We start from the raw sequence: 26,062 nt of genomic DNA, 5'->3' as shown, positions 1-26,062 counted from the left end.
ACATGCGCATTGATGAGTTGAAGACTCGCAACGAACGCGATGGTATATGTGGGCCCCATCGCCACTGAAGGCCGTGTTTCTGTGATCCACATTCAATAAGTCACTTATTTAATTGTGAATCTACCTATACAAAGTATTGTACACATTTTGGCTCTCGCTGAGGGTAAGGCATCCCTAGAGTTGTACATTATTTAGCACTTGTCACTTTATATATTTGCACTTTATTGATCTTAACCAGATGTATGTAATTGTAATTGATTGTGACCACACCTTTGTGGGTTGGACACTTTGTAAATGCCTTTATATGTTCTGATTTTCACTGTTACTATGCTTGAGGAAGGCTCTTGTGAGCCGAAACGTCGCAAGACTTGCCATATCATGGGTGAATAAATCACTGCTATTTTACCACATTTTGGAGTGCAGTCCTACTTCTTCGCTTTATACATTTTTGGGGTTTGCCACTGCCCTGTGTTGGACTTTGCACCCGTACTCTGGTGGTGCTCCCACTGGACTTTCTTCATATATATATATATATATATATATATATATAAAATAATTATATAATAATTATTGAGATTACCCAAAATATCAATAATTAATATTCCTTTTAACATTGGCAAGCTAGGCCCACTGCTAGGAATTTGTGTCTGTGTTGGGCTTTTGTGAAGAAAATCACTTACTCTCTGAACTAGTCAGGCAAGAGTGACGAGGTCAGTGGTTTCTGACAGTTCGGACAGATAACGAGATTTTTCAATCAGAGCTAAACGCAGACCAAAATCTACAGCAGAGAATCTAAATCTATTCAGATTTTTGTGTGTTAATTATTTGCTGATTGCCTTACACACCCACTGAACACTTGCAAGAAGTCGTCACATACCGTCACTAAGAGAGAACCATCATCGTTGGAGCTGAACAGAAGAAGTCCGGCTGGTCGGGAGAAGGTGTTCCGGATATTAGAGGACCTTCTCCACGCAGCAACCAAGGACAAGAAAGTACAGCACCAAAGATGGCTTCTCATCAAAAAAGTGAGTATGAACCCCATCATCCCCACCACTTCTACAAATCTACAGAGCTGCTATGGTCCACTTTGATTGCACCAGGCATACGCTCACGATAAAATTTGAATTAGTAAAAGTGTTTTCAATAAAACCAACAAACGGCTCCAAAATGTTAGCTAAATTGGTTTACACCTTTGAGGATACCATCTTGAGACACTCACCAGCAGAACAAGGGCAGAGGAAGTTTCCAACACGGCAAACTTTCACTGCAATTGTTGTGTTGAGAACATCAAACATGTACACACATTAGAAACTCAACTGCAAGAGAAGTCCCAGTGTACAGTCGAGAGGGGCAGAGAAATTTGTGTGTTAGAGTCTAGACTCTCGGAAAAAGAGAGTTTCTACTCTGACATGGACAAGGAGCTGCTCAGACTGTACACTGAGATAAATCAGTTCGAGAACAGTGCGGCATCAACTGATGCACTCATTGTTCAACTTCGAGAGGACCTGGCTGCGAAAACGCAGACCATTGCGGATTTGCAACAGGTAATCTCGAATCTATCACAGGGCCTGGTGCTAACGGCATGTTGCCCACGAAACAGGTTTGCGTTTCGGGAATGGCACAGGGGGAGACAGCGGCAACAGTGCTGATGTCTCCCACGGATCAAACATCCGAAGCTCTAGACACTATGGGGACAGGTGGAACGGATGCTACAGTTCTCCCCAACACCCAGGGAGAACAGATATAGCAGCCGTATCCAGGATCAGGACAACACTTGGGGATGGGGAAGAGGTTGGCAATATACCACCTCCAATCCGCAAACGCGTCCAGAAAGACAGAAGGAACTTTATCCTAACCACACCAGTATAGTGGTCAAGGAGGAAAAATAAAAGGAAGCAAAAAATGAGCAAGATGGAATTTAAGGAGCGCCAAGGGAGCTATTGGGTGGATGGTAGATGAAAAAGAAGGGAGGAGGTATTAGAGAAGGTCGCCTTTCAAGGCTGCACCCTAAAATAGGCAGTGTAGAGGAATATACTGCGAAGGTTGCAGGTGCGTAGAAAACAGAATAGCTAGTGACCCCAAAAGGCTTGTTGTTGAAAGCAAGGGTGACAGTTAGCGGAGGGGCGCCAAGACACGATCAAGCTTAATCAATGGGATTGTGGAATCCGCATTAATTGGTAGAACTGATTATCATTGCTGTCATATAGTATCGAAGTAAGGTTGAATGCAGGAGACAGACTATAATGATGACAAATTAAAATCCAATTAAAAACCAATTTAAAATTGGATAAAGAGTCTCAATAAGAAACTTACTACACTAGGTAGGGAGGTATAGGATAAGCACATAACACCTATACCTTCTCCTCCCCCGCCGAGGTCGCTTGTCAGGTGGTCAGACTTTGTTTCCACGTCCCCAAAAAGAATTGTAGCCAGGGTTTCAAAGGTGGAATAGTCCTTTCTTTATTTAATCCACACCAGTATGGAAAGGATAAATTTCCTGTTACGAATCTGCAAGGAGATGCCAATGTAGATCCGTTCACTTCATGCGATATTTTCGAGGGTCATTGTAAAAAATATTCAGTGGCTCCCGAATATCATATGGAGTTATTCAAATTAGGGTTGCCTACACACCCGAAACAAAGGTATGAGGTAACGGGGAGGACGCAACCCAAAAATTGACAGTTTTATGATAAGGAGGAACGTCTCTCCATACTCATGAGACTGGCAACTGGCCATTGGGACGTTACTCTGGATATCCTGACTAAATTCAAGCCCACTATACATGATGACCCTTTATCTCTGTGTAGTCGGTTTGAAGCTATGTACAGGAAAGTTACGAAGGATCAAGGTATCGTAATTCCACAGGGTATGATCCGTATGTCTGTGGAAAAGTACCCATACCTTGATACTGCAATCCGGCTGAGTGCAGCTACCGAGCCATCCCTCACGGATGTGGCCATGATTATTGAGCAGTGTACACAGGATACACTGCACAATAAAAAAAAAAATCGGTCAAAGTGAGGGAGCATGTTCCTATACACGTTAGATCTCAAGATGAACGTATACAGCACACCAAATCTAATTCAACTGTTTGCCCCACGGCCCCGCCATTGGAAAAGGTGGGTTAGATGGTGGATCCATAGTACTGACATCATACTCACTATCACTTGACAGAACACAAGATGGAGACTCGCCATGGAACCAAATTGCCAGAAAAGACATAGAAATTCTCTGGACAGGGCAGATCTCCAGCTTGTGACACTGGTGGGAAGCATGATTGTGGCAGGCTCAACATATCACTTAGTAAACCCGGTCTTTTAATGGTGGAATGTTTGGCTGGCAAAATCCTGGAACCATACGAGAACTTCACCTTTACACCTAGACAGTGGTATCTGTATAGTTTCCAGAGAGAGGATTTTGCCAAAAATGTAACATTATACCCCAGTGGAGAATGGGTCTGCCATACAACATGACTTACATGTCCTCTGCCTCAAGGAATTTAGACATTTTCAAGACTCAGACCCTACACCTATCAAATCTCAAAGATGGGTGTCTAGGGACCCTCACTTGCACCATACAAGCAAGTGGAAGCTAACACTACCACGGTGTTGTGTACGAAGGAAGGGTCTCTGAGTCCTGAAGATGTCACTAGGGAAGAGTATAGTGCAGGACTGGCCAACCTGCGGCTCTCCAGCTGTTATAAAACTACAACTCCCAGCATGCCCAGAAAGCCGCCAACTATCAGCCTACAGCCGGGCATGGTGGGAATTGTAGTTTTACAACAGCTGGAGAGCCACAGGTTGGCCAGCCCTGGTATAGTGGCTGGTATATCCTTAAAGCTACCTTCAAAAGGAAGGAGAGCCATGATGGTTTGAGGGTAAGGACATATTTTGATAGACCCATTCCGGTAAAGGGCACCCTAAAAGCTTATTGCATGTTGAGGGATTCCCAGATGATTATCAGTAGGGAATCTAGTTATGTTCAGGGACATGTGTCCACAGATTACTTACGAACCAGTATAATGATGTTAAAGTTAAACTGCAGTAACTCTGGGGTGGTCCGGTAAAACTGGAAGGCTTGTACCGAGCAACAGTTTTAAAGGTATGGACTGATGCTAAGGATCCTAGGTATACTCAGTTAAAGGGATCTCCATCCAAAAAGTCTTTCATGATAACTATAACGAGAGACAACTGTGTACAGGAGGTGACGGGGTACTATTTCATCACCTATGCCCACTAGGAGCAGGATACCCAGATGGTGATGTTGGACACTAATGCCTGGAAGTGGTATTTAGCATGCAATGGGGTGGATACCCCTACAGTGGATGCATGGATGGACGGTACCCCTATGACTGAGGAATACCGGGATAGGTATGTGTCTTCTGATTGGAAAGACCCCAATGGCAGGGATATTAACTTTGACATCAATATAGATGGTTCGTTTAAATGGCTTTTTTGTGAGGCAGTAGATGAAGGGTGCTGGACATTTAAACAGTGGGTTTATCTGTCCAAATCCAAACCCGTAGGAAAACTAGTGTTACAGGCTGGAGTAAGTGACCAATGGTATCCGTTCAAAGGTAGAGGGCAAGTGTGTGTAACGGTGGTGAGGATCCCCTATGAAACGGAAGGTCTCAAACCTATGAAACCGCATTCAGATTCTTGCAACGCACTTATCCATCAATTGGCAGAGCCTATAGCTCCTCAACTGTCATCCCCATGGAAGATCATCCCGGGTGCAAAATTCGTCCTATTCACCTGGGGAATTTCCGTGGATGACTTCAGAGTTGATCATTGGGATCACAGATGTGAGGAGTTTGTGAGGAACCAAATTGACATGATAAGAGGTTGGATAGAGGCGGGGCAAGAGGTAAGAAAAGATGACCCCCGACACTGGAAATACAGGGGGAGGAGAGATCTGATAGCCATGGGGATAGGCGGTGCTTTGGGAGTGGGCGCCCTGAACACTATGGATATGAAAGTCCTGAGAAGTAAACTTAGAGATGTTGCGCGACACGCTGGGGAAGGATTCAAGACCCAGCTTGATGTAAACCACGTCCTAGAGGGTTTGCAGCATTCGCACATAGATGCCAATACCTCTCTATCTTCTGCTCTACGAGAGAAGTTTAGAAGGTTAGTTGTGGGTCTCTTGGAGGAGCAGGATAGAGCTCAGCTTTCTCAAGTGAAATCTTGGACAACCTTAAACATATTGTATCATCCTTGTACAGAGGCCACGTCCCATTCAACCTCCGTCAACAGGTAAGTCCACTGATCTCTTATTTTGGAGACAATCACAACAACTGGTGGGTGGTCCAGTGGCACAGATGTCGGAATCTCACTTGCACTGCTTCATCATCGGAACCTGTATCTGGCCATCTTAGACAGGGATACAGTGCCATTAACCTAGGATTTGTTATAAATAACCGGATGATACTTCATCCACAGCTCCCATCGGGTGTTCTATCCTATGGGGGAGGCCACCCTTATCTGTTTGAAACAGAGGGATGTTGGAAGAAAGATGATGCTATCCTCTGTCAAGATAGTCAGGATCGGGTGCTTAGACATCAGTGTTGGAACACCGAGGGGTCCTGTGAGATGAAGGCTAGCCCAATACCATCCTCCCATCTGAAATACTTGGGACAGGGGTATTGGTACCAAGGGCAAAATATGTCTTATGCAATCTATGGAACTAATTGCACCGGGAGAGGAGAACTCCTCCCCGGAACGTATTGCACCCTTAGTCCCGTCCTAGGTTTAGATATTGTAGAGCAGCAAGGAAGGACACCGATCACCCCGGAGAAGAGACTCAACATCCGCCCTGACGTTACCGTGAGACTCCAGAAGATTCCTCTTGGCTTTGGTAAAGAACTCGAGCATCTCCTGCTAGACTTCAGCCAAGAGGACAAAATACTTCTGAATCTTCAAGAGACAGAGAAACAGGCCATCATTCAACTATCACATGACAAGACTAAAATAACTGCAATTGCTACCGCATTAGACAAAGACTCCAAAGTTTTGTGGTGGGAGAGTCTTTTCGGCTACAGACCAAAGGCTACTTCCTTCTTCAATCTTTTGATACACCCGGTGATAGTTCTTCTGGCTCTGGTTATCATACAAGAGACTTGCGGACCAACTAAACCAGAACTTCACAAAGTTAATCGGAGGAGGCTAAGGACATAACTCCAACAAAGTCCTAAAGCCAGGAATCTCATGGACATGCATTGTTTTGTATATATTATTTGTAGGTTTTTCTATGGGATTAGGAGTGTTGGGTGGGGGTGTGAAAACATGGAATTTGTGTGAATGGGGACAAGAATAGGGCATTATAGGGACAGGCCCCCTCAATTACTTTGATATTTGCCACTTTAACCCCAAGAACGGTGAAGTTCGTAAGGGAGGGACTGAATGTTAGTAAGTGCGGTGTTCTTTCCCGCAGTTAGAATTTAGGTACTATGACATCACCTCTTACTCAAGAAATTCTGACCTGCCTTGTAAAGACCTATGTATCTGTCCATGGGAGAACCTCAACACTTCAATCAAGATGGAAGAAGAAGTGTCAGAAGAAAGTTGTGCCTTTGCTGAAAGGAGGCCAGTCCACGGTTGCCAGAGACTAGGAGGGCAAAGCCATTTTAGAGTCAGACCAGTAAAAGACGACAGTGGGAGCGGCCAATACCTGAAGATCGACACTGACAGAGCGACACTGACAGCAAAAATAAGAGGAGGCCAGCCCACGGTTGCTACGTGGATCGACCTAGAGACTATGAGGGTGAAGCCATTCCAGAGTCAGAAAAAGACTACATTGGGAGTGGCTGATACCTGAAGATCGACCGAAAAGAACCTAGGAAGTTCCAGAGAAGAAGAAGACGGTGTATTCTATGGATGGAGACATTTGGTTACGTTGAAGGGCAGGTCGGAGGTGTCAGTTGCGATGGGTGATGTCTAATTACCTAAGAGACAGAATTATACTTCAGTCCTTCCTTAACTGTTACCAACAGTAAGTGGGGTTGAGGAGGAAAATATATCCCAACCCTTCCGTCTAACTTTATTGTCGTCTCCCTTGTGGGCCCAGTATTATACATGTGTGTGTGTGTGTGTATATATATATATATATATGTATGCCCCAATTATCTATATAGATATATATACTTCTATTATGCTGGCCAATATATGACCCCAGTCACGGGTGCCCCCTCGTCAGCCTAATCCCCCTGCAGGCGCATACCAGGGCGCCTGCAGAAGGGAGATACCGCCTAGATAGCTGGACAATTATGTCCAGGTGCGGCTACTTCAAAAGACAGGGGAGCGAGCTCCGCCGGATTTAAATAGTCCGGCGGCACTGCGCTCTTCAGTTAAGCCGTGCAGCCTGGACAAGAGAATCATCCCCCAGGAGAACGAGCAATACATTGGAAGATCATCCCCTAGAGACGAGCACCCCTGGAAGCTGGCCGAGTACCCTAAACCACCAACGATTATCATTAACCCTTTCATCCCTGCCATTATCCCACTGAACCCTTTCACCCCTGTCATTGCACACAGCCCACAACCACCAATCCCCAACCATTAAGCCCTGATATTGTGGTGTTTAACTCCTTTTTACCCCGTAGGGACAGAGTATATAGCCAGGTTGGGTGGGTTGCTGCTAATAACGTGTGTGTGTGTAAGTGTATTTTTAGGTAGAGTTTGGGGTGGAATTGTGTAAGATATTGTATTGTGTTTAGAGTAGTTTAGATGTATTATAGTGTTGTTAATGTATTACTGTGTGCGACTATAAGTATATATATTTATATGTCCATTGATATAAATATATATAATTATAGCAATAATAGACTGTAGACATGTAATTATTTTAATAAATTCCTTTTATTATTCAAAGTACAGCGTATAGTCATTTATTGCAGTAGTCGCCGCCGTAGTAGTAATTCGCATTTAGTTTAGTAATTAGATAAGGCAACAGAGGTAGTTTCTTTTAAGGTATAAATAGGCGGAGTCATCAATAGACGATTCACTCCTATTTATGAATATTAATTATTGAGATTACCCAAAATATCAATAATTAATGTTCCATTTAACAGACCACAAGAGGTACACCTAAATGGGCCAAGTGCTGAGATCAGAGTTGCTTTGTGTCTTTAGTTACTGTTCAGACAACCCTGTCCATGGGCCACAGAAAGCCCATAAAGAGGCATCTTCAGAACCTTGCCAGGCCACTCATGGTGATATACGTCATCCTACTTTGAAAGAAAGATGGCTGATCCTTCCTTCATCTGCTGTTGGGATAGCGTCATAACCATTAGATTGGGCCGACATTCATCTAATGTCTATGGCCACCTTTAGCCCCCTCGGCTTGATGACCGCTTCCTATTATCTGAACGTTCTGTGTGGGATTTTTTTAATCTCTTTGTAGATTTTGATTGTGACGCAGTAGAGTAAAGAGTATCTTCTGGAAATAATCCCATCAGGACTCAAAGATAAGGAGAGCAAAAAGTGACCTTTGGCCTGGGTAGAAAAAGGAAAGAAAGGCTCTCAAAAAATATTCCTGCAAAATCTGAATTCCCTTGCTTTAGTGCCATACAAGATTTACGCAATAAAACGACTGCCACCATAGAAGTAAAAGGAGCAAGAGTGCGAGAGAAACATCTTTGGACACTGTGTTCCCAAAGAACCGCAGTGTGATACAAGCTGCCATGAAAAGAGCCTGGGCTGTGCCACTGGAGATTGGTAAAGACTAATTACTGCCCTTTACATCCACCACAAAAAAGTGTCAGGAGAACCCTTCAATGAGTCCGTGTCAAGCATGTTTGATTAGGAGAAGGGAGCTCGGCCAGAGGACTGTTTTCTTCAGGAGCGCTGAGCTAGCCCCCCTTCTTTGCTGGTCCAGCTACTCTGTAGGAGTTCATTTTATTTCAGCCTCGGAAGAATGAAGGTCTTTTTATCCTGCCAAGTACCGAGACGCTCTGTCGCCTCACAATCCTAACTCAGGGACCCTTTTCAGTTCTCGCTTGAAAAGCTTTAATGGCAGTGCCACTGTATATTCCTGGACTTTACAAGTGTACAAGCTCTTGCTCGCCAGCGCTTTGATTCTAATGGTGCGTGCTCACATGTGCAGAGCTGGCAGAAAATGGGCATGGCCCTGAAGAGGGGCCCGAGTGAAATCTGATAAAACAATGGGAAAATAAATAGGAGGGACAAGATAAGTCTTGATGGGTGGAGTAGTTCAGCTCAGAATGTAAAGTACATAACCCAGCCTGTGCCTATTCGGCTTTTGAGGCAGTTGGGTTCTGAACGGGCTTCAAACTGATTATTTAAATGTATGCCCCCATATAGTGGTCCAGGTATCTATATATATAGGGGCCTTAGACATTAGTGTGTTATTTTGATGTGTATGGTGAACCCCCGACAGAGGTCTCTCACTGTCCTCTCGCTATTGATATCATACACACGGATAAACCGAACGTGTATAGAGTCAGGAGAGAAAGCTGTTGGCCAAACTACCTGAATATGTATATCCAGATTTAGGCTTAAAGGGGTTTTCCAGGCTCTTCCTACTGATGATCTATCCTCAGGATAAGTAATTAAATGGGTTGTACAAAAATAAGTGGGTTTTGGCAACCCTCAATACTTTACCGGACCCGTAAAGAGAAGCTTGCTTACCTGCTTCCCGGCGCTGGCTTCCCCGATCATTCTTCTGTGGGCCTGCGATGCTCTGCTGGGCTCCCTCGCTTTCAACATCCTATTTGAGACCGGATACCTCTGCATCATGTGACCATTAGTCATGACGTAAGGGCAACCAGTCCTGTACTGGTCCGGTAGAGTGTGTGTGCGTGTGTTTGGTGGGGGGGGGAGACTTCATTCTTGCACAACCCTTTTAAAAGGGTTGTGCCACTAATTTAAATGATATAAACGTATCCCCCCAACAGATATCACTTTCAACAAATACCACCATTTATCAGAGCTGCCATAATTTACAGTTATTATCCTACCATTGCACCCTGTGGCAAATCTATTTGATATTTAGCTGCCATAGGATACGTCCTGCATTGGAGCCTTGTAATGTAGAAGGCACAACCGTTATTAGTAAGAACAAGAAGCGTGGTTAGTGTCACATGTCCATTCAAGCATGGGGGATAAGAGAAAACTGAAAAATTAGGTACCCTGTTTTTCAGACTATAAGATGCACTCCCCCCCCCCCCCCCCCAAAATTGAGGGGAAAGTAGCATATAGTCTGAATACTAATGACCACTTTCATTATGGAAGCAGTCATCAGCATGCAGGAGGCTCTGTGAGTGGAAGTGCTGAGGCTAATGGGGGGGTTCGATCTGAGGCTGATTGAGCTTAGAGGGTCTGAACTGAGGCTGATGGAGTTTAGGGCGGTCTGATCTGAGGTCTGATGGAACTTGGGCAGTCTGATGAGGGTCTGATCTGAGGCTGATGGAGCTTAGAGGGTCTGAACTGAGGCTGATGGAGCTTGGGCGGTCTGATCTGAGGTCTGATGGAGCTTGGGCAGTCTGATCTGAGGCTGATGGAGCTTAGAGGTCTAATTTTGTGGTCTGATCTGAAGTCTGATAAAGAATGGGGTTCCGATCGGAGGGCTGATGAAAAATATATATTTTTTCTTATTTTCCGCCTCCAAATCCTAGGTGCGTCTTATAGTATGAAAAATATGGTAAATCTGAAATGAAAAAAACTATCCAAGGAGGAATGGGGGCTAGCGTAATTAATGAAAATACCCTTTAGAATGAAGAATAGTTAATACGCAATCGATGGAGGCCCGAGACCCTGCACCCACCCCGATCAGCTGTTCCCTGCAGCCTCCGGCACTAGAACTAGCACAGTGAATGGAACAGGAAGCACAGTTCTGTTCAAAGTGTAGTGGCTGTACTTGGTTACTGCAGCTCATCTCCTATACGCTTTAGTGGGTGCTAAGCTGCAGTACCCCGACACGGCCACTACACTTTGAATGGAGCTGTGCTTCCTGTTCCGTTCACAGTGCTACTTCTAGTACCAGAAGCTATAGGGAACAGCTGATCGGGGTGGGTGCGGAGTGTCTGACCCTTACTGATAGGATATTAATTACCCATCCTGAGGATGCATCGTCAATATCAGGAACCTGGAAAACCCCTTTAAAATCTGATCTCAACGGCTGTGACTTGCACCGATACATTCCCGATGACTTGTATAGTCTAGTGTAGTAACGTCTCTCCAAAAAACAGATAATCAGTCTGTTTCATGTCCTTACGGCTTTGGGACATAACCGTATCGTGTGAGTTATGAGTACCGTTCTTGTCTCCGATCTTCTCGAATGTCCTAGCCCTTTTATGTGTCGTATCTTTTTCTACTGCTAAAGATCAAATACATCTGTTGTAAGTGAGATGAGGGGTGCAACAAGCATCCCTGGAGGGTGTATGAGGCCTTCTCTGCATTTATTCAAGTTTGGCGACTATGGATCGGTGACACAAACACACATCAACCCGTCAGTCATAGAGCCGGTGGGCCCCCGCCCTTATGTACCTGCCCTGCTTTACTTCTAAACCCAAAGCCCCAGGTGTAGCTTTTAAGATCAGAGAGAACATGAGAGAGAGCAAACTCAGGCTCTGCGACTAATGTACATCTGATAGGATCGCCCGGGGCGGCCTGGAGCCCTCTGAATGTGATTGCCGAAACACAGCATTGTTGCTTTATCACAATTACCTGTAATCTCCCTGGTGCTAACAAGAGCCCGCGCCGCACAATGGGACAGCTGGGGACAGGCTCCCAGCGCTGGGGGAACGAAGGACGCTTTGAAGACAAGAATGAAAATAACAAGAAAAAAATCTCTTGGCAAACAGGATTTCTTTTCTGCCGTGTTCTTGCAAAGTAAACTTTTACTGGGAGATTTGCGAGCGCTGATGACAGGGATTGGACTTAAACCGCGTGTTGTGATAGTAAAGTTCTTTAATGATGACAAATGGGGTTGAGCTCAAAGAGGCTGCAATGATAGTGGCGTGCTCTGGGAAAACTTCAGAGAAGAGGGCCTGCCTGCGACATGCTCATGTAGGAGAACAAAGACGATGAATGGCGCAGATAAGAGTGTTTACAGTTAGAGGAGTGAAAGAAATCCCTTGAAATGGAGACGGCGTGATATATCCATGGTGGAGCTGCGGTAAAACCTGCTGTGAACCGTCTACGGGTTGCAAAATAAAGATCCGAATTGAGCGATGGGAAGTCCAGGGGTGCACCTAGCCCTCTGCTGCCTGAGGCGAAAACGGAAACGGCGCCCCCCCCCCCCCAATGCCAATTTCTTAACCTAACCCCTTTGCCACAATGAAAGCGCTCATTGCCCATGGCCCTTCCGCTGCCCCCCTCTTGCCCCTACCTGAGGCAATCGCCTCACCTGGCCTCATTGGTGGTGCACCCCTGCTGAAGTCCCAAAGGTATCTATGGGGCCAGCAGATGCGACAGGTTTAAGCCTCCTACGCACGACCATATCCATTTTGCAGTCTGCAAAATACAGATGCGGTCCATGTGAATCATCCCACTCTTTTTGCAGGGGGTTCCATTACAAAATTGAATATTCTTGACTAGTCAAGTTCTATCATCTGCAGCACGGACGCAGAAGGATAACATCCATGTGTCGTCCAAATTTTTTGCAGCCCCATAGAAATGGCTGGGTCTGCATTTGATCTGCAAAAAATGCAGGTCGGATACCGAAAATACGCTCGTGTGCATGAGGCCTTACACGTTGATACAAAAATTCTGTACCTCAATATCGTGTGATATGAAAACCGCTCTTCTTATATCCTCCTTCTAAGGTGAGATATGATCATCCTACACTTTAGGGAGACCATACACATCAGATGAATGTCAGGAACCCGCCGATCTCAACAGAACCAGCCAACCATCTAATGTGTATGGTGGAGACCCGACTTTTCAACGGCGGCAGATGCTTAAATTCCAACATGCCTGATCCTTGCGTTTTTTTTAGGAGGATAAGTTATCCACTGAGTTGACTGGCAGCAGTGTGATCCCCTGTGCCGAATGAGAATACATACATGCTCAGCCTCCGGCAGAATGACTGCTGACCGAAGGAGTGTTCAGTCAATAGCTATGTAAGGGCTCATTCACACTTCAGTGGCTCACAGGCGTGTGCTGTCCGTCTTCTCCACACATGCACCCATTGACTTTAAATGTGTTAGTGGAAAACCGCTAATGTGTCAACAAACTGTGGATCAGTGGACAAATCACGGAGACAGTCCATGATGCGGCCCAAACACGCCCAATGAAGTCTATGGGTCCGTGAAGGAACTGAGGCAAGAACTGATTCCATAGATTTTTTTTTTTACTAATCATAGGCAACATGACTGCAGGATCAGACTACACAGGGTTTGTTTGTAGTCTGTAACCATGGGAACACACAGCTGCAGACACATTGGAGAATTTCAAAGACTATTTCAAAAGTTGCTTCATTTTAAAGGCACTGGGGGTCATTTACAAAGACCGGCTTTTTACACCGGAACTGCCTGCCGATCCGGCAAAACATATGCCAACTGATGGCATTTGTAAGACTGATCAGGATCCTGATCAGTCTAAAAAATGCCTGATCAGTCAGAAAAATGCATTGAAATGCTGCATCCGTCTTTCCAGTGTCATCCAGCCAAACGGATCCAGCATTTATTATTTTAACCTTTTTTTTGGTCTGCGCATGTGCAGACTGGAAGGAGTGATCCGGCATTCCGGTATTTTAAATTGCCGGCACTAATACATTCCTATGGAAAAAAGTTGCATTCAGGCAAGTCTTTAGTGTTTTTGGCCAAAGATCAAACCGTATCAATGCTGCGGTTTTCTCTTTTGCTTGATCAGTCAAAATGACTTAACTGAAGACATCCTGATGCATCCTGAACGGATTACTCTCCATTCAGAATGCATTAGGATAAAACTGATCAGTTCTTTTTCCGATATTGAGCCGCTAGGATGAAACTCAATGCCGGAAAAGAATAACGCTAGTGTGAAAGTACCCTAAGGCAGTTTTCTTTTACACCATTTTGATAAATCTCCCCCAATTAATTTGCCAGATCCGAAGACCCCAAGCCAGAACCCCATGAGGAGCCTTGTCATTATTACAATGACACGGGTCTATCTGAAAGGCCGCCATGAGATACTTCCTCTCCCGTCTGGCTGTGGCTTCCTCGTGTCAAAATTTAGGTATTTACAAAGAAAAGAATTTAATATTAATCCAAATGCAATATTAGATCAACATCCCTTCAAGCCAGGAGCTCGCTTTGGGATTCCAAGCAAACATCAGGCCAGCCAGACTTATGTCATGTAAAGGAGGGATCCCAGAGGTCTGGGCAGAGCTCCCTGATTAAAGGTTAATATGATGAGATATCCGATCTCCTACAACAATTCAGAACAGCTGCACCGCAGCGCATTAGGTTTCACAGCACAATAGTAATAATTAGAAGACGGGGGGAAAACTACTTTATCTCTCGGGGTCTGTCTGCAGAAAAGAACCCGGTAACGTCATCTCTTCGGGGTCCGTGGCTTCGTTTCTCTTCACCTTCAGGAACATGGAAAAGTCATTTCTATGCCGGGAGAAGCAGAGCATCGCAACGTTCTCAGCCCCGACCACAAAGACCCATCTCATGCTTTCTGACTCAGCGGGGTGACTCTGGGGATGCTGATGGCCACCGAGGGCTGATTGCTTGGCATTCATCAGGATGTGGTTTCAGCAGAGGCTGGGTCATTCCTGACTCTGATCCCGTCTGGTGACGGACACAGTGCAGCTTTAAAGGGATCCATCATAACATCCACTAAACAGCCCCTCAAAGTGCCCACTCTAGTCCTTAATCCAGTCTGCAGCCCCAACTAGGAGCCTGTCATGGAATCTCTCTTAGCATTGCTCAATGAAAGTGGAAGGAGTCCACAGTCCGCCCCGAGACGCGTTTGGCAGCCCAGGGGAAGGCGTGTTAGGCTACTTTCATACTAGCGTTTTTGCTGGATCCGGCAAGGTTCACCAAAAACGCTTCCGTTAAGCTGAACCGCGCATGGGGCGGACGTGGGTTCCCTCCCACTGCCACTACTTATAGGTATCCCGGTGTCTATACCAGCATATACAGTATGTGATTATTGGTATCATAGACATATGTTATTATATAGCGCACTTTGTAAGTGGTTCCATACGCGTGTCCTTAGGGATATAACCGCAAGGTACATTGTAGTTGTAATTACTGAAGTATTACCCTTTTGGTGTTACTAACTACTTAGGCTACTTTCACACTTGCGTTGTTGTTTTCCAGCAGAGGATCTCAATACCGGAAAAAAACGTTTCTGTTTAGTCCTCGTGCATTCTGAATGGATAGGGGATCCGTTCAGGATGCATCCGGATGTCTTCCGTTCCGGCAGCATTCCGTTTTGTGACCGGACATAAAACCACTGCAAGCTGCGGTTTTGTGTCCAGTCATAAAAACGGGAAAAAAAACGGATCTGGCACTGCAAACAATGCAAGTCAATGGTGACGGATCCTTTTAGGAGCCTAAAAAAACTGGATCCATCACCCATTGACTTTCAATGTATTTAGTGACGATTCCGTTTTTTCCCACTTTGATTTCACACAACCGCATCCTGATGTGCAAAATAAAAAAACGGATCTGTTTCATTCCGGTATTGAGATCCTCTGCCGGATTTCAATATCGGAATTAACAACGCAAGTCTGAAGGTAGCCTAAGTATAATATACGGCTCTGTCTGTGGAGGAAGGGGCTCTTGCCGGTCTGCGCTTCATTACGTTATTATTATGACACTATTTTATGTGTTTTTATTATTATTATGAATAATAATTTAATTTTTGTGGCCTGGGATGCACTGTTATAACGTGGTGGCTGATTTTTCATGTTTGTCCAGACATAGGTTTGACATTTATTTGCATCACTGGGGCAATTTGGGTGGCGTGTCTTTTGGGGGCTTTTCACACGATCCGCATTTTTTGTGGATCACACGGTGACCCATTCATTTCCACCGCAACCGTACGTCCGTTCCATGGTCCCGTAAAAAAAATAGAACATGTCCTATTCTTGTCCGTGAATAGGCAATGTTACAATAGGGCCCGCAAAAAGTGCGGGATGCACATGGACCGCAAAATGGATACGGTCGTGTGAAAAGCTCATTGGTTTGGAATTCATTTCAGTGTATTGGGACCTTTAGAAGAAAACCGACCACTATGCTCGTCCCACCAGTACTACGTCGGCATTCCTCTATTGAAGTCAAGGAGGCTGAGCAGCGGCACTAGGTCCAGACGTGTGACTAGAAGGTCCGTGGAACTGGGACAACACAGAAAGGGCTGCAGAATTTTGGGGATTACTAGTCCCCAAGCCCATATCACTAACCAATCCTATGCTAAGGCTGTGGACCACTTCTGATCACCAAGACCACTAGTATCCACTGCCTACATGAGGGAGGAAGTGACCGCTAGGGATAATATATATTTAACATTCCAGGGGACAATTTAGGTTTAGTTTTTTTAGCAAATATCATCTATGGGAACTACGGTAACGCCGAAGAGCTTTTTCCATCTCCTTAACTTAGTGGGTAGAAAGAACATGAAGGCCGACGACCCCAGGGTGGACAGCTAACCTCAGATCGCTGGAACAGACCCCGACAGCTTTACCAATGGTTTCGGCTCTGTCTCTAACCCCTTGAAAGGACAGCGGAGGCTCACCCACTGAATACTTCCAGCCGCCATAAAGACAACGATGTGGGAAGACAACGAGCATGCAAAGACGGTCCAAACCACACGCACAAAACTCATTTAGAAAAAGAGAAACCTCTCGCCCCTGGCCCCAGCGCAAGAACGATAACAATCTGGAACGCGTTACTCCTGTCTTAGGAGTTTTACTACAGTATGTCTAAAATAATAAAACCCGCAGTAAGCCACGGCAACAATGGCCCGCGCTTCACGCGCTCATACCACGCTGACATCTAAGAGAAATGACAATCTGACATTTCTTTGAAAATGAAAAGAAAGTGAACCCTGGAAAGTAGGCAAACATTGACTTTAGTAACTGCTTTTGTCCCTGGGAACGCTCACTTACGGGATGAGAACCGCAAAGACGGAGAAGAAAAGCTGGCGTTACTGCAGAGCGAGGAGAGGTGGGGACATTGCTGGATGAGCAAAACTCGGGGAAGGGGTATAAACATATTTTTTTTTTGAATTCCAACAATTATATATATTTTTTTTCCGAGATATGAAGTTCGAAGAGTCTCTATAAGGTCTCATGCACACCACCGTATCCGTGCTGCGGCCCGCAAACAGCGGCCATGAGCACGCCACCATTTTTTCTTATTAACTCCTGTAGAACTGTCCTATCCTTGTCGACAAAACGGAAAAGAATGGGACAGATTGTCTCTTTTTTGCGGGTCATACGGATGCGGAGGACAGCAAACAGTGAGATTTTCGCATATATTGTGGCCCCCATTGAAATGAACGGGTCTGCATAAAATTCGGATTGGATGCGGATAGAAAAATAAGGATGTGTGCATGCGGTCTAAAGGGCATCATTTATTGATGTTAAAGGGGGTTTCTGGGAGTTTAATAGTGACGGGGCCTATCAAACAGTTATGGAAAATAGCGTACACGTTGTGTATCATGGAAGTCTCTGGTGGAGCGCGCGCCGTCCTTTCCTGTATAGTGATGGTATATCCTCAGGACAGGTCATCAATATCTGATCGGTGGGGGTCTGGCACCAGACAAACCCCGCTGATCAGCTGTTCGAAGAGGCGCAACCTTTTCTTAAATCGGTCAGATGGCCTAGGCGCAGCTCAGTCCCATTCAAGAGAGTGCAGTACCAAGAACAGCCAGTATCCAATGAATGGCGCCGTGAGTGGCGTGCTGTAAGGAGGCCACAGCGTTCACCAGTGCTACTCGGCCTCTTCAAACTGCTGATCAGTGTCGGTGCTGGATATCTCAGATATTGAGGACAAGTCAACAGCCCTTTTAAATAAATATGAAAGCAGGAACGGGTGTATTCAGACGGCATCTGTATATCGGTGGTATAGGTCTTCTCATCCTTCGGGGGAATGGCAGCCTACAGAAACACATTGCTCTGCCAGCTCCTCCTCCCCCTCCTTGATTGACAGGGACACGTTCCTGCATAGTCATCTCGTCTGGCCCTGTCAATCAAGAAGGAGGGGGAGGAGCTGGCAGAGGAAGCAGGAGGAGCAAGGGTGCCCAGAGACTTGGGCCCGCCCTCGGTGCACTTAACTTCTCATTTGCATACGGTCTTAAAAGTACTTTTTCTCCAGAATGATGCAACATATGATGCAACATTCAGCTAAGCTAGTCCTACAAGGACAATTTCCAGATGGCAGACTGCCTTTAAAGGGGTTTTCCTGTTTGCATTAAAGGGGTTGTTCAGCCGTTAATATTGATGACCTACCATCAGGATAGGTCATCAATATCTGATTGGCGGGCGTCCGACACTGCAGTGTAATGAACAGCTGAACGTCGGGGGTCCCGGTGTCCGACCCCTGCCGATCAGATATTGATGAGCTATCCCGACGATAGGGCATCACTAATAATGGCTGGACAACCCCTTTAACATCATTTATGAAAGTAGCTATCATTTTGTAATGTATTCTTTTCACTTTATTGCTGTGGTCACATGACCATGTCCATGCAGCTCGCTCTTAGCTCCTGTGATGTCATGTCCATAGGCGGGGCAGTGATAAGCGGATGTCTATAAAATTAGCTGGGTGGGAGGAGCTATAAACTGGATGGGCGTGGTTAGGGGCGGTGCTGGAACCGTGGCAGAGAAAGCAGAAGTGCATCATGGGTTTGGTTGGATGCAGCAACAGGAAGTGCTACATACAGGAGGGAAACAAAGCAGGGGGATTGGTTTATATGGTGGAAATGGTTCAGGAGAGTCCAAATCGAAAAAAAAAAAAAAGATATACATGAGGTAAGTAACTACATGAGCAGATCTATTAAAATCCACGGTCATCCCGTATAAGCCGTTTCTAGCCGCACTGGCTACCTGACACCAAGGACTCCTTCAATTCTGTCTCTAATAAAGGAGTAGGAACAATTTTCATAGAATCCCGACTGCTCTTCCCATAGAAGTAAATTAACCCCCCCCCCCACACACAAAAAACCGCACTGTATCTTCAGTACTAGTAAGAGGTCAGTTTAAAGGCACAGTAAACACCATTGTCAGCAATGTGCCCTCTAACAATGACATCATGTATATGGTATTCGGGGCCCCGCACTGATTATGTATATTCTTTCCAGCCCTGATGACTTCAACAAGAGCGAATAACAATTTGTCCGTCTAACATCACATGCAAGGAAGGGCTTCGCTTTATCCAGAGTTTCCAGTGCCGATCCGCTCGCATGCTCAATTTATGAAAAAAATAAACAAAACACTATAAATGCTTTTCTGCACATCAATACACTGAAAATAGGAAACAAATACCTCTAAACAATACAAAATGCAGTCCGAAAAACATAAATACGTACAGTGCAGTCCAACAATATAAAATACACCGCATGAATCTCATGTACAGTCATTGGGAGCTGGCCTGTAAGTCCTCACCGCCCCCCATGACTAGTTACCCTCACCGCCCCCCATGACTAGTTACCCTCACCGCCCCCCATGACTAGTTACTGGTGGAAGTGCGCTAAGAGAGGCTTATAGGGGTTATCCAAGGCCTATAATGCCCCCCACATATGCCCGGGCCCCTAACACAGACTTACCTGGCTCCCTGGCACCCGCGTCGCTTCTGAAGGTCGCACGGATATAAATGATAGCAGGCCACGTCGGGAATGAGACTACCTAGCGTCACCCTGCTAGTGGCTGCCCCCATCGTCGGATGTTTTCATCCGTGTGACGGTGAGATGCAGCGGCGGCTGTGCCGGCATCAGAAGCGACGCAGTCCCGGGGGGCGAAGTAAGTATTATCTGTGTGAGGCATTACAGGCCTTGGATAACCCCTTTAAATGAGATGTCCGAATGTCTTATCCTCAGGATCGATGGAGGTTCAACTTCCAGCGCCCCTTCCTGTTAGACCCCAGTACTGCGGTGAGAGCCGCGGCCTCTTCCTGCGCCAGTGACAGCCACATGGCCTATGTGCACCTTAGTCCCATTCAAGGGAATGGGCCTAAGCTGCAATACCAAGTACAGTCACTAAACAATGTAAGGCGCTGTGTTTGGTGTGATGTGAGGAGGCCGCGGGGCTCAGCCTCTTCAAACAGCAGAGTGGCGGGGGTGACGGGTGTCTGACCTCCATTGATCAGGTATATGGAGGTCCAGAGCCGTGTCTGAACAGAAGCTGATTGGGACCGCTAGGGTGTTATGTTATTATGTTCTGTGTGCTAACCTGTGGAGGTCTGCTCAGTACCTACCCCTCTGCCATGCCAAAGATCCCACCATCTCTGCTTCACTCACATGACCACCGGAACTGAACGAATATACTGTAAAGGCAGCTGAACAGGAAGACTCGGGAACACAGCAGAGGTATCGGCGGAGAGGTAAGTACTGAGCAGACTATCGTCCCTCGTCGAACCAACACACAGCAGGATCTTCAAGAGAAGCCCTTTAAGTCACTCTGAGCACTTTTCCAGCAATTGTTATTGTGCCGGAAAACCCCTTTAAGGCCTCCAAAGAAAGAGTCCCTCAGGACGGTTTTGTTATAATTAGATTTATGGGCCTCTATATGAACTTCCCTCAGTGACTCACTCTGATGTGAACCCACGTAACGGAGCTAAGAACATCATGAAAGAGCTAGACACATCCCAGGATTGCGGCTCTATTATTCCCACTGCTCCGCCAAAATCCCTTGAATTTTCCAGACAATTTAGTGTGTTTTCTGCAGGACAACATCATGATGAAAACCTGCTTTCTGAAATCTACTAAGAGAAATGGATTTCACACCAACTCCTTTAATAATATTATTAGCTGCTATCACGATTATTATGTCATCCAAACTGGAGGCGACGGCCGTCTTGTGATTATTTATAGTGCAGCAACGACTCAACTTGTCATGTCTTGCTCTCAGCTACAATTCTTACACAAAAACATAAGTTTACAAACCAGGAAAGTACTATTTGTACCTCCATCATTTACAGGGAGAGACAGGGAGGCAGTACTATCTGTACCTCCATCATTTACAGGGAGAGACTGGAAGGCAGTACTGTCTGTACCTCCATCATTTACAGGGAGAGACAGGGTGGCAGTACTATCTGTACCTCCATCATTTACAGTGAGAGACTGGGAGGCAGTACTATCTGTACCTACATCATTTACAGGGAGAGACAGGGAGGCAGTACTATCTGTACCTCCATCATTTACAGGGAGAGACTGGGAGGCAGTACTATCTGTACCTACATCATTTACAGGGAGAGACTGGGAGGCAGTACAATCTGTACCTCCATCATTTACATGGAGAGACTGGGAGGCAGTACTATCTGTACCTCCATCATTTACAGGGAGAGACTGGGAGGCAGTACTATCTGTACCTCCATCATTTACAGGGAGAGACTGGGAGGCAGTACAATCTGTACCTCCATCATTTACAGGGAGAGACTGGGAGGCAGTACAATCTGTACCTCCATCATTTACAGGGAGAGACTGGGAGGCAGTTCTGTCTGTACCTCCATCATTTACAGGGAGAGGCTGGGAGGCAGTACTGTCTGTACCTCCATCATTTACAGGGAGAGACTGGGAGGCAGTTCTGTCTGTACCTCCATCATTTACAGGGAGAGGCTGGGAGGCAGTACTGTCTGTACCTCCATCATTTACAGGGAGAGACTGGGAGGCAGTACTATCTGTACCTACATCATTTACAGGGAGAGACAGGGAGGCAGTACTGTCTGTACCTCCATCATTTACAGGGAGAGACTGGGAGGCAGTACTGTCTGTACCTCCATCATTTACAGGGAGAGACAGGGAGGCAGTACTGTCTGTACCTCCATCATTTACAGGGAGAGACAGGGAGGCAGTACTATCTGTACCTCCATCATGTACAGGGAGAGACAGGGAGGCAGTACTGTCTGTACCTCCATTGTTTACAGGGAGAGACAGGGAGGCAGCACTATCTTTATCTACATAATTTACAGGGAGAGACAGGGAGGCAGCACTATCTTTATCTACATAATTTACAGGGAGAGACAGGGAGGCAGCACTATCTTTATCTACATAATTTACAGGGAGAGACAGGGAGGCAGCACTATCTTTATCTACATAATTTACAGGGAGAGACAGGGAGGCAGCACTATCTGTACCTACATCATTTACAGGGAGAGACTGGGAGGCAGTACTATCTGTACCTACATCATTTACAGGGAGAGACTGGGAGGCAGTACTATCTGTATCTACATCATTTACAGGGAGAGACAGGGAGGCAGTACTATCTTTATCTACATCATTTACAGGGAGAGACAGGGAGTCAGTACTATCTGTATCCACATAATTTACAGGGAGAGACAGGGAGACAGTACTATCTGTACCTACATCATTTACAGGGAGAGACAGGGAGTCAGTACTATCTGTACCTGTAACGCCCCAGAGTGGCATTACCACTTCTTCACCCCGCTACTGTCTAATATAATGTCATCTTGTGTACTTATTTCAGATCCACTACACTGTGCATTTCTATTTCTATGTAACTGTTGTGTTCAAATGTAATGTGTCTGGTTCACCAGCAGGTGGCAGCGTAAATGGCAGAGCTACAGTTAGGTAGAATTACGCTTTCCATTCCATTCTAGCCCCCCTCTCTGAAGGTGTGGGCGAGTCCTACTTCCTGCAGGAAGGGTGGGTCCCAGTTTCTAGTCAGTTCTAGCTTACCCCCTGCTAGGGGTAAGGTGTGCAGCAGGGCACGTCTCTGCTGGACGTGCCCTACCCTAGCCAAGTCAGCCAGAGCACCCTCAGCTCTCCTGGCCCTGGAGGAAGAAGCCTGAAACCTTAGGAGCCAGGAGAGAGATTCCCCGACATAACCTAATCAAGAGTCAGACTACAGAAGAAGCTGAGTTATACAGCCGGCCTGTCAGTACAGCAGAGTCAGAGAGCAACAGATGTAGCAGAGTTGAGTTTGCCTGCCAAATTTAATGCTAAAGCCTGCTGGGACCAAGACAAAGTCTGTAAATAGTTTTGGAGAAAATGTATTGAAAGTAAAGCGGTTACTCAACTGCATGCAAGGTCTGGACTCAAGTTACTGCTTTTATCCCTCAATTACTACCCCCTATTTGTCTGCTTCAGAGCCAAAGCCTGGGAGTTCCAGCTGTATCCAGGTAGGAGCACCGTGACACGCACACTCAACATAAAGGGAGATTTTCGGCCACCCTGTACCACTCGGCCATTCCTACACCTGGGTACTGGGGGGGCGCTGCATACCTACATCATGTACAGGTAGAGACAGGGAGGCAGTACTATCTGTACCTACATCATGTACAGGTAGAGACAGGGAGGCAGTACTATCTGTACCTACATCATGTACAGGGGGAGGCAGTACTATCTGTACCTACATCATGTACAGGTAGAGACAGGGAGGCAGTACTATCTGTACCTACATCATGTACAGGTAGAGACAGGGAGGAAGTACTATCTGTACCTACATCATGTACAGGTAGAGACAGGGAGGCAGTACTATCTGTACCTACATCATGTACAGGTAGAGACAGGGAGGCAGTACTATCTGTACCTACATCATGTACAGGTAGAGACAGGGAGGCAGTACTACCTTTATCTACATAATTTATAGGGAGGCAGTCCTAGCCCTATGTTCAATGTAACCACAAGGGTATGTCAGTATCTGTGTACATTATATATATTACATATACACACACATGTATTTTCAACAGCGGAGTGCATTTCGTTCTTTTCATTCAACCCTAACCCGGAACACTTTACAGGTTGCACACTATTGTACCGCATCCCCACAGTCTTCATGCAGACTGATTCTCACCCAGGTACTCCGGACCGGACTGTGAGAGACGCTCCGGGCTCATCCTGCTGCTCCCGTATTCTCAAAGAAAGGTCTCCTTCTAGTTACGTCATTGATCGAAGGCGCAGGTTCATTAGGCCGCGTCTCCAGTAACCATAGAAACAGTACGTTCCTGTGTAACGTCACTACCTTCCGGAGGGAAACTTCCACTGTGCAGTTAGGTTCCTACAACAGTTACGATCGGTCAGTAGACAGAGAGTTCATATGAGAAGCTACTTTAGCCCAAGAGCTGAAGACAAAGGGAAAACAATGAAGTACATAAAAAGGAGGAAATGAAATGTATACAGGTCATGTGAGTGATGACTGCAAATCACTGCAAATTGAAAGATAAAGGACAATCCCTTAAAAAGGTCACTGAGTATTGCTAAAACTTATCTTATGTCATAGGGACATATCAAAAGTTTTGATAGGTGGGGGTCTGATTGCTGAGACCCCCACCGATCCTATCCTGCCCATAGACTACTATTGATCTTGTCTCCTGCAGTGATGAGAGAGGCCGTGATATGCAAGCACTTCTCCGGTCTCCTATGGATCGGTGGGCGTCACAGCAATCAGACCCCCACCTATCAAAACTTTTGATATGTCCCTTTGACATACCAAAAGTTCTACCAAAACTCAGTGACCCGTAAAAGGGGTTTTTCAAGATGTTTTTACTGATGATGTCATCAGTATCTGATCTGTGGGGTTCTGACACCTGGGACCCCCACTGATCAGTTGCTAGAGAAGGCACCAGCGCTCACAGTAGCGCCGCCGCCTTCTTGCTTTTTTTTTCTAGGCCATGTGATATCACGTTCATATAAAAAAAAAGTGGACAGCCCTTTTAGTGGGCATCATTCTGGGGGGGGGGGCACATCATACGGTGTGTGTGGGTAGGGGGGCTTAGAGGGCTTCATTTTGGTGGTGGGCACTTAAGGGGCCTCATTTTGTGTGGGATCATCATACTGTGTGGGGAGGCATTAAGGGGGCATCGTACTGTGTCAGGGGCACAAAAGTAGCAACAAACTGTGTGGGGCACCAAGGGATCACCCCACTGTGAGGGAGGCACTTAGGAAACATCCTACTGTGAGGGGGCACTAAGGGGGCATCATATTCTGTGGGCATGCCCCAAAGTGGCATCATATTCTGTAAGTGACACTAGGGTGACATTCTTACTGTGTTGGGGCACTAAGGGGCCATTTTTATTGTGTGGGAAGGCAATAAGGGGGCACCATTTCTGTGTGGGGGCCACAAAGGGGATTGGGTGGGATAAGAGGTATTATAGAAAAAATTGCTGCAGCACATTACATGTCACTGGCCTTGTCCCTTCTTACAGTTTTTTGAGGCTTTGACCTTCATCCTTCATCAGGTATGTGTTCAGTGACCCCCTGGTTCACAGCTAAAGAGTTAATGTTATAATATGTCATGGTTCACTTCTACGGTTGTTAGGATGTTTACCAGGGTTGCCAACCGTCCATAAATTTCTGGACAGTCCGTAAAAATAAGCAACTTTTTTCCTGTGTCCGTGAAAAAAAATAGATGTGTCCGTGATTTTTTTCAGGCTGGTGGTACATGACTAGATTATTTTGGTGGTAATTATCATCATTTTACAGCTCACAGTAAGGCCTCCTGCACACAACCGTATGTATTTTGCGGAACGGAACAGCTGGTCCTTCATAGAACAGCACTAGCCTTGGCCGTAATGCGGACAATAATAGGACATGTTCTATTTTTGTGCGAAACGGAATGCACGCGGAGTACCTTCCGTCTTTTTTCGGACCCATTGAAATGAATGGTTCCGTATACGGTCCGCAAAAAAAAACTGAACGGACACGGAATGAAAATACGTTCGTGTGCAAGAGGCCTATATGCTGGTAGTGAGATCTTATCAGTATATTGAGCTATAGATCTGTATCACTTATAATCTTTATTATTCATTATGATTTTCCTATTTGTCCGTAAAAAATGATGGCTCTCCATGATTTGGGGATAAGTTGTCCAGAAAAAAAGAAAAATTCTGGTTGTTTACTGAGATGCTAACTATACACTTTCAGTGGTATAAATGGCTAATGTGTCTTTACTATGCATTATGTATTCCAAAAGGCTGTGTATGGGAGGGAAATAG

The 26,062-nt window shown here is 45.8% G+C and overlaps 1 protein-coding gene across 1 annotated transcript in view; it reads right to left on the bottom strand.

Annotated features, from left to right (window-relative positions):
• C10H11orf49 (chromosome 10 C11orf49 homolog) overlaps nt 1-24,020 on the bottom strand; it is a 132,176-nt gene extending 108,156 nt beyond the window's left edge. The window contains exon 1 of the mRNA XM_044270140.1: nt 23,923-24,020. Within this exon, the coding sequence (XP_044126075.1) occupies nt 23,923-23,965 (43 nt within the window). The 5' untranslated portion in view covers nt 23,966-24,020. The remainder of the gene's footprint in view (nt 1-23,922) is intronic.
• Between the last annotated feature and the right edge of the window lie 2,042 nt (nt 24,021-26,062).

Source organism: Bufo gargarizans, chromosome 10 (assembly GCF_014858855.1).
Source record: "Bufo gargarizans isolate SCDJY-AF-19 chromosome 10, ASM1485885v1, whole genome shotgun sequence".
In the NCBI taxonomy this organism is placed as follows: Eukaryota; Metazoa; Chordata; class Amphibia; order Anura; family Bufonidae; genus Bufo; species Bufo gargarizans.
The sequence above is the reverse complement of the archived record's forward strand: the minus strand, read 5'-3'. Positions and strand labels throughout refer to the sequence as shown.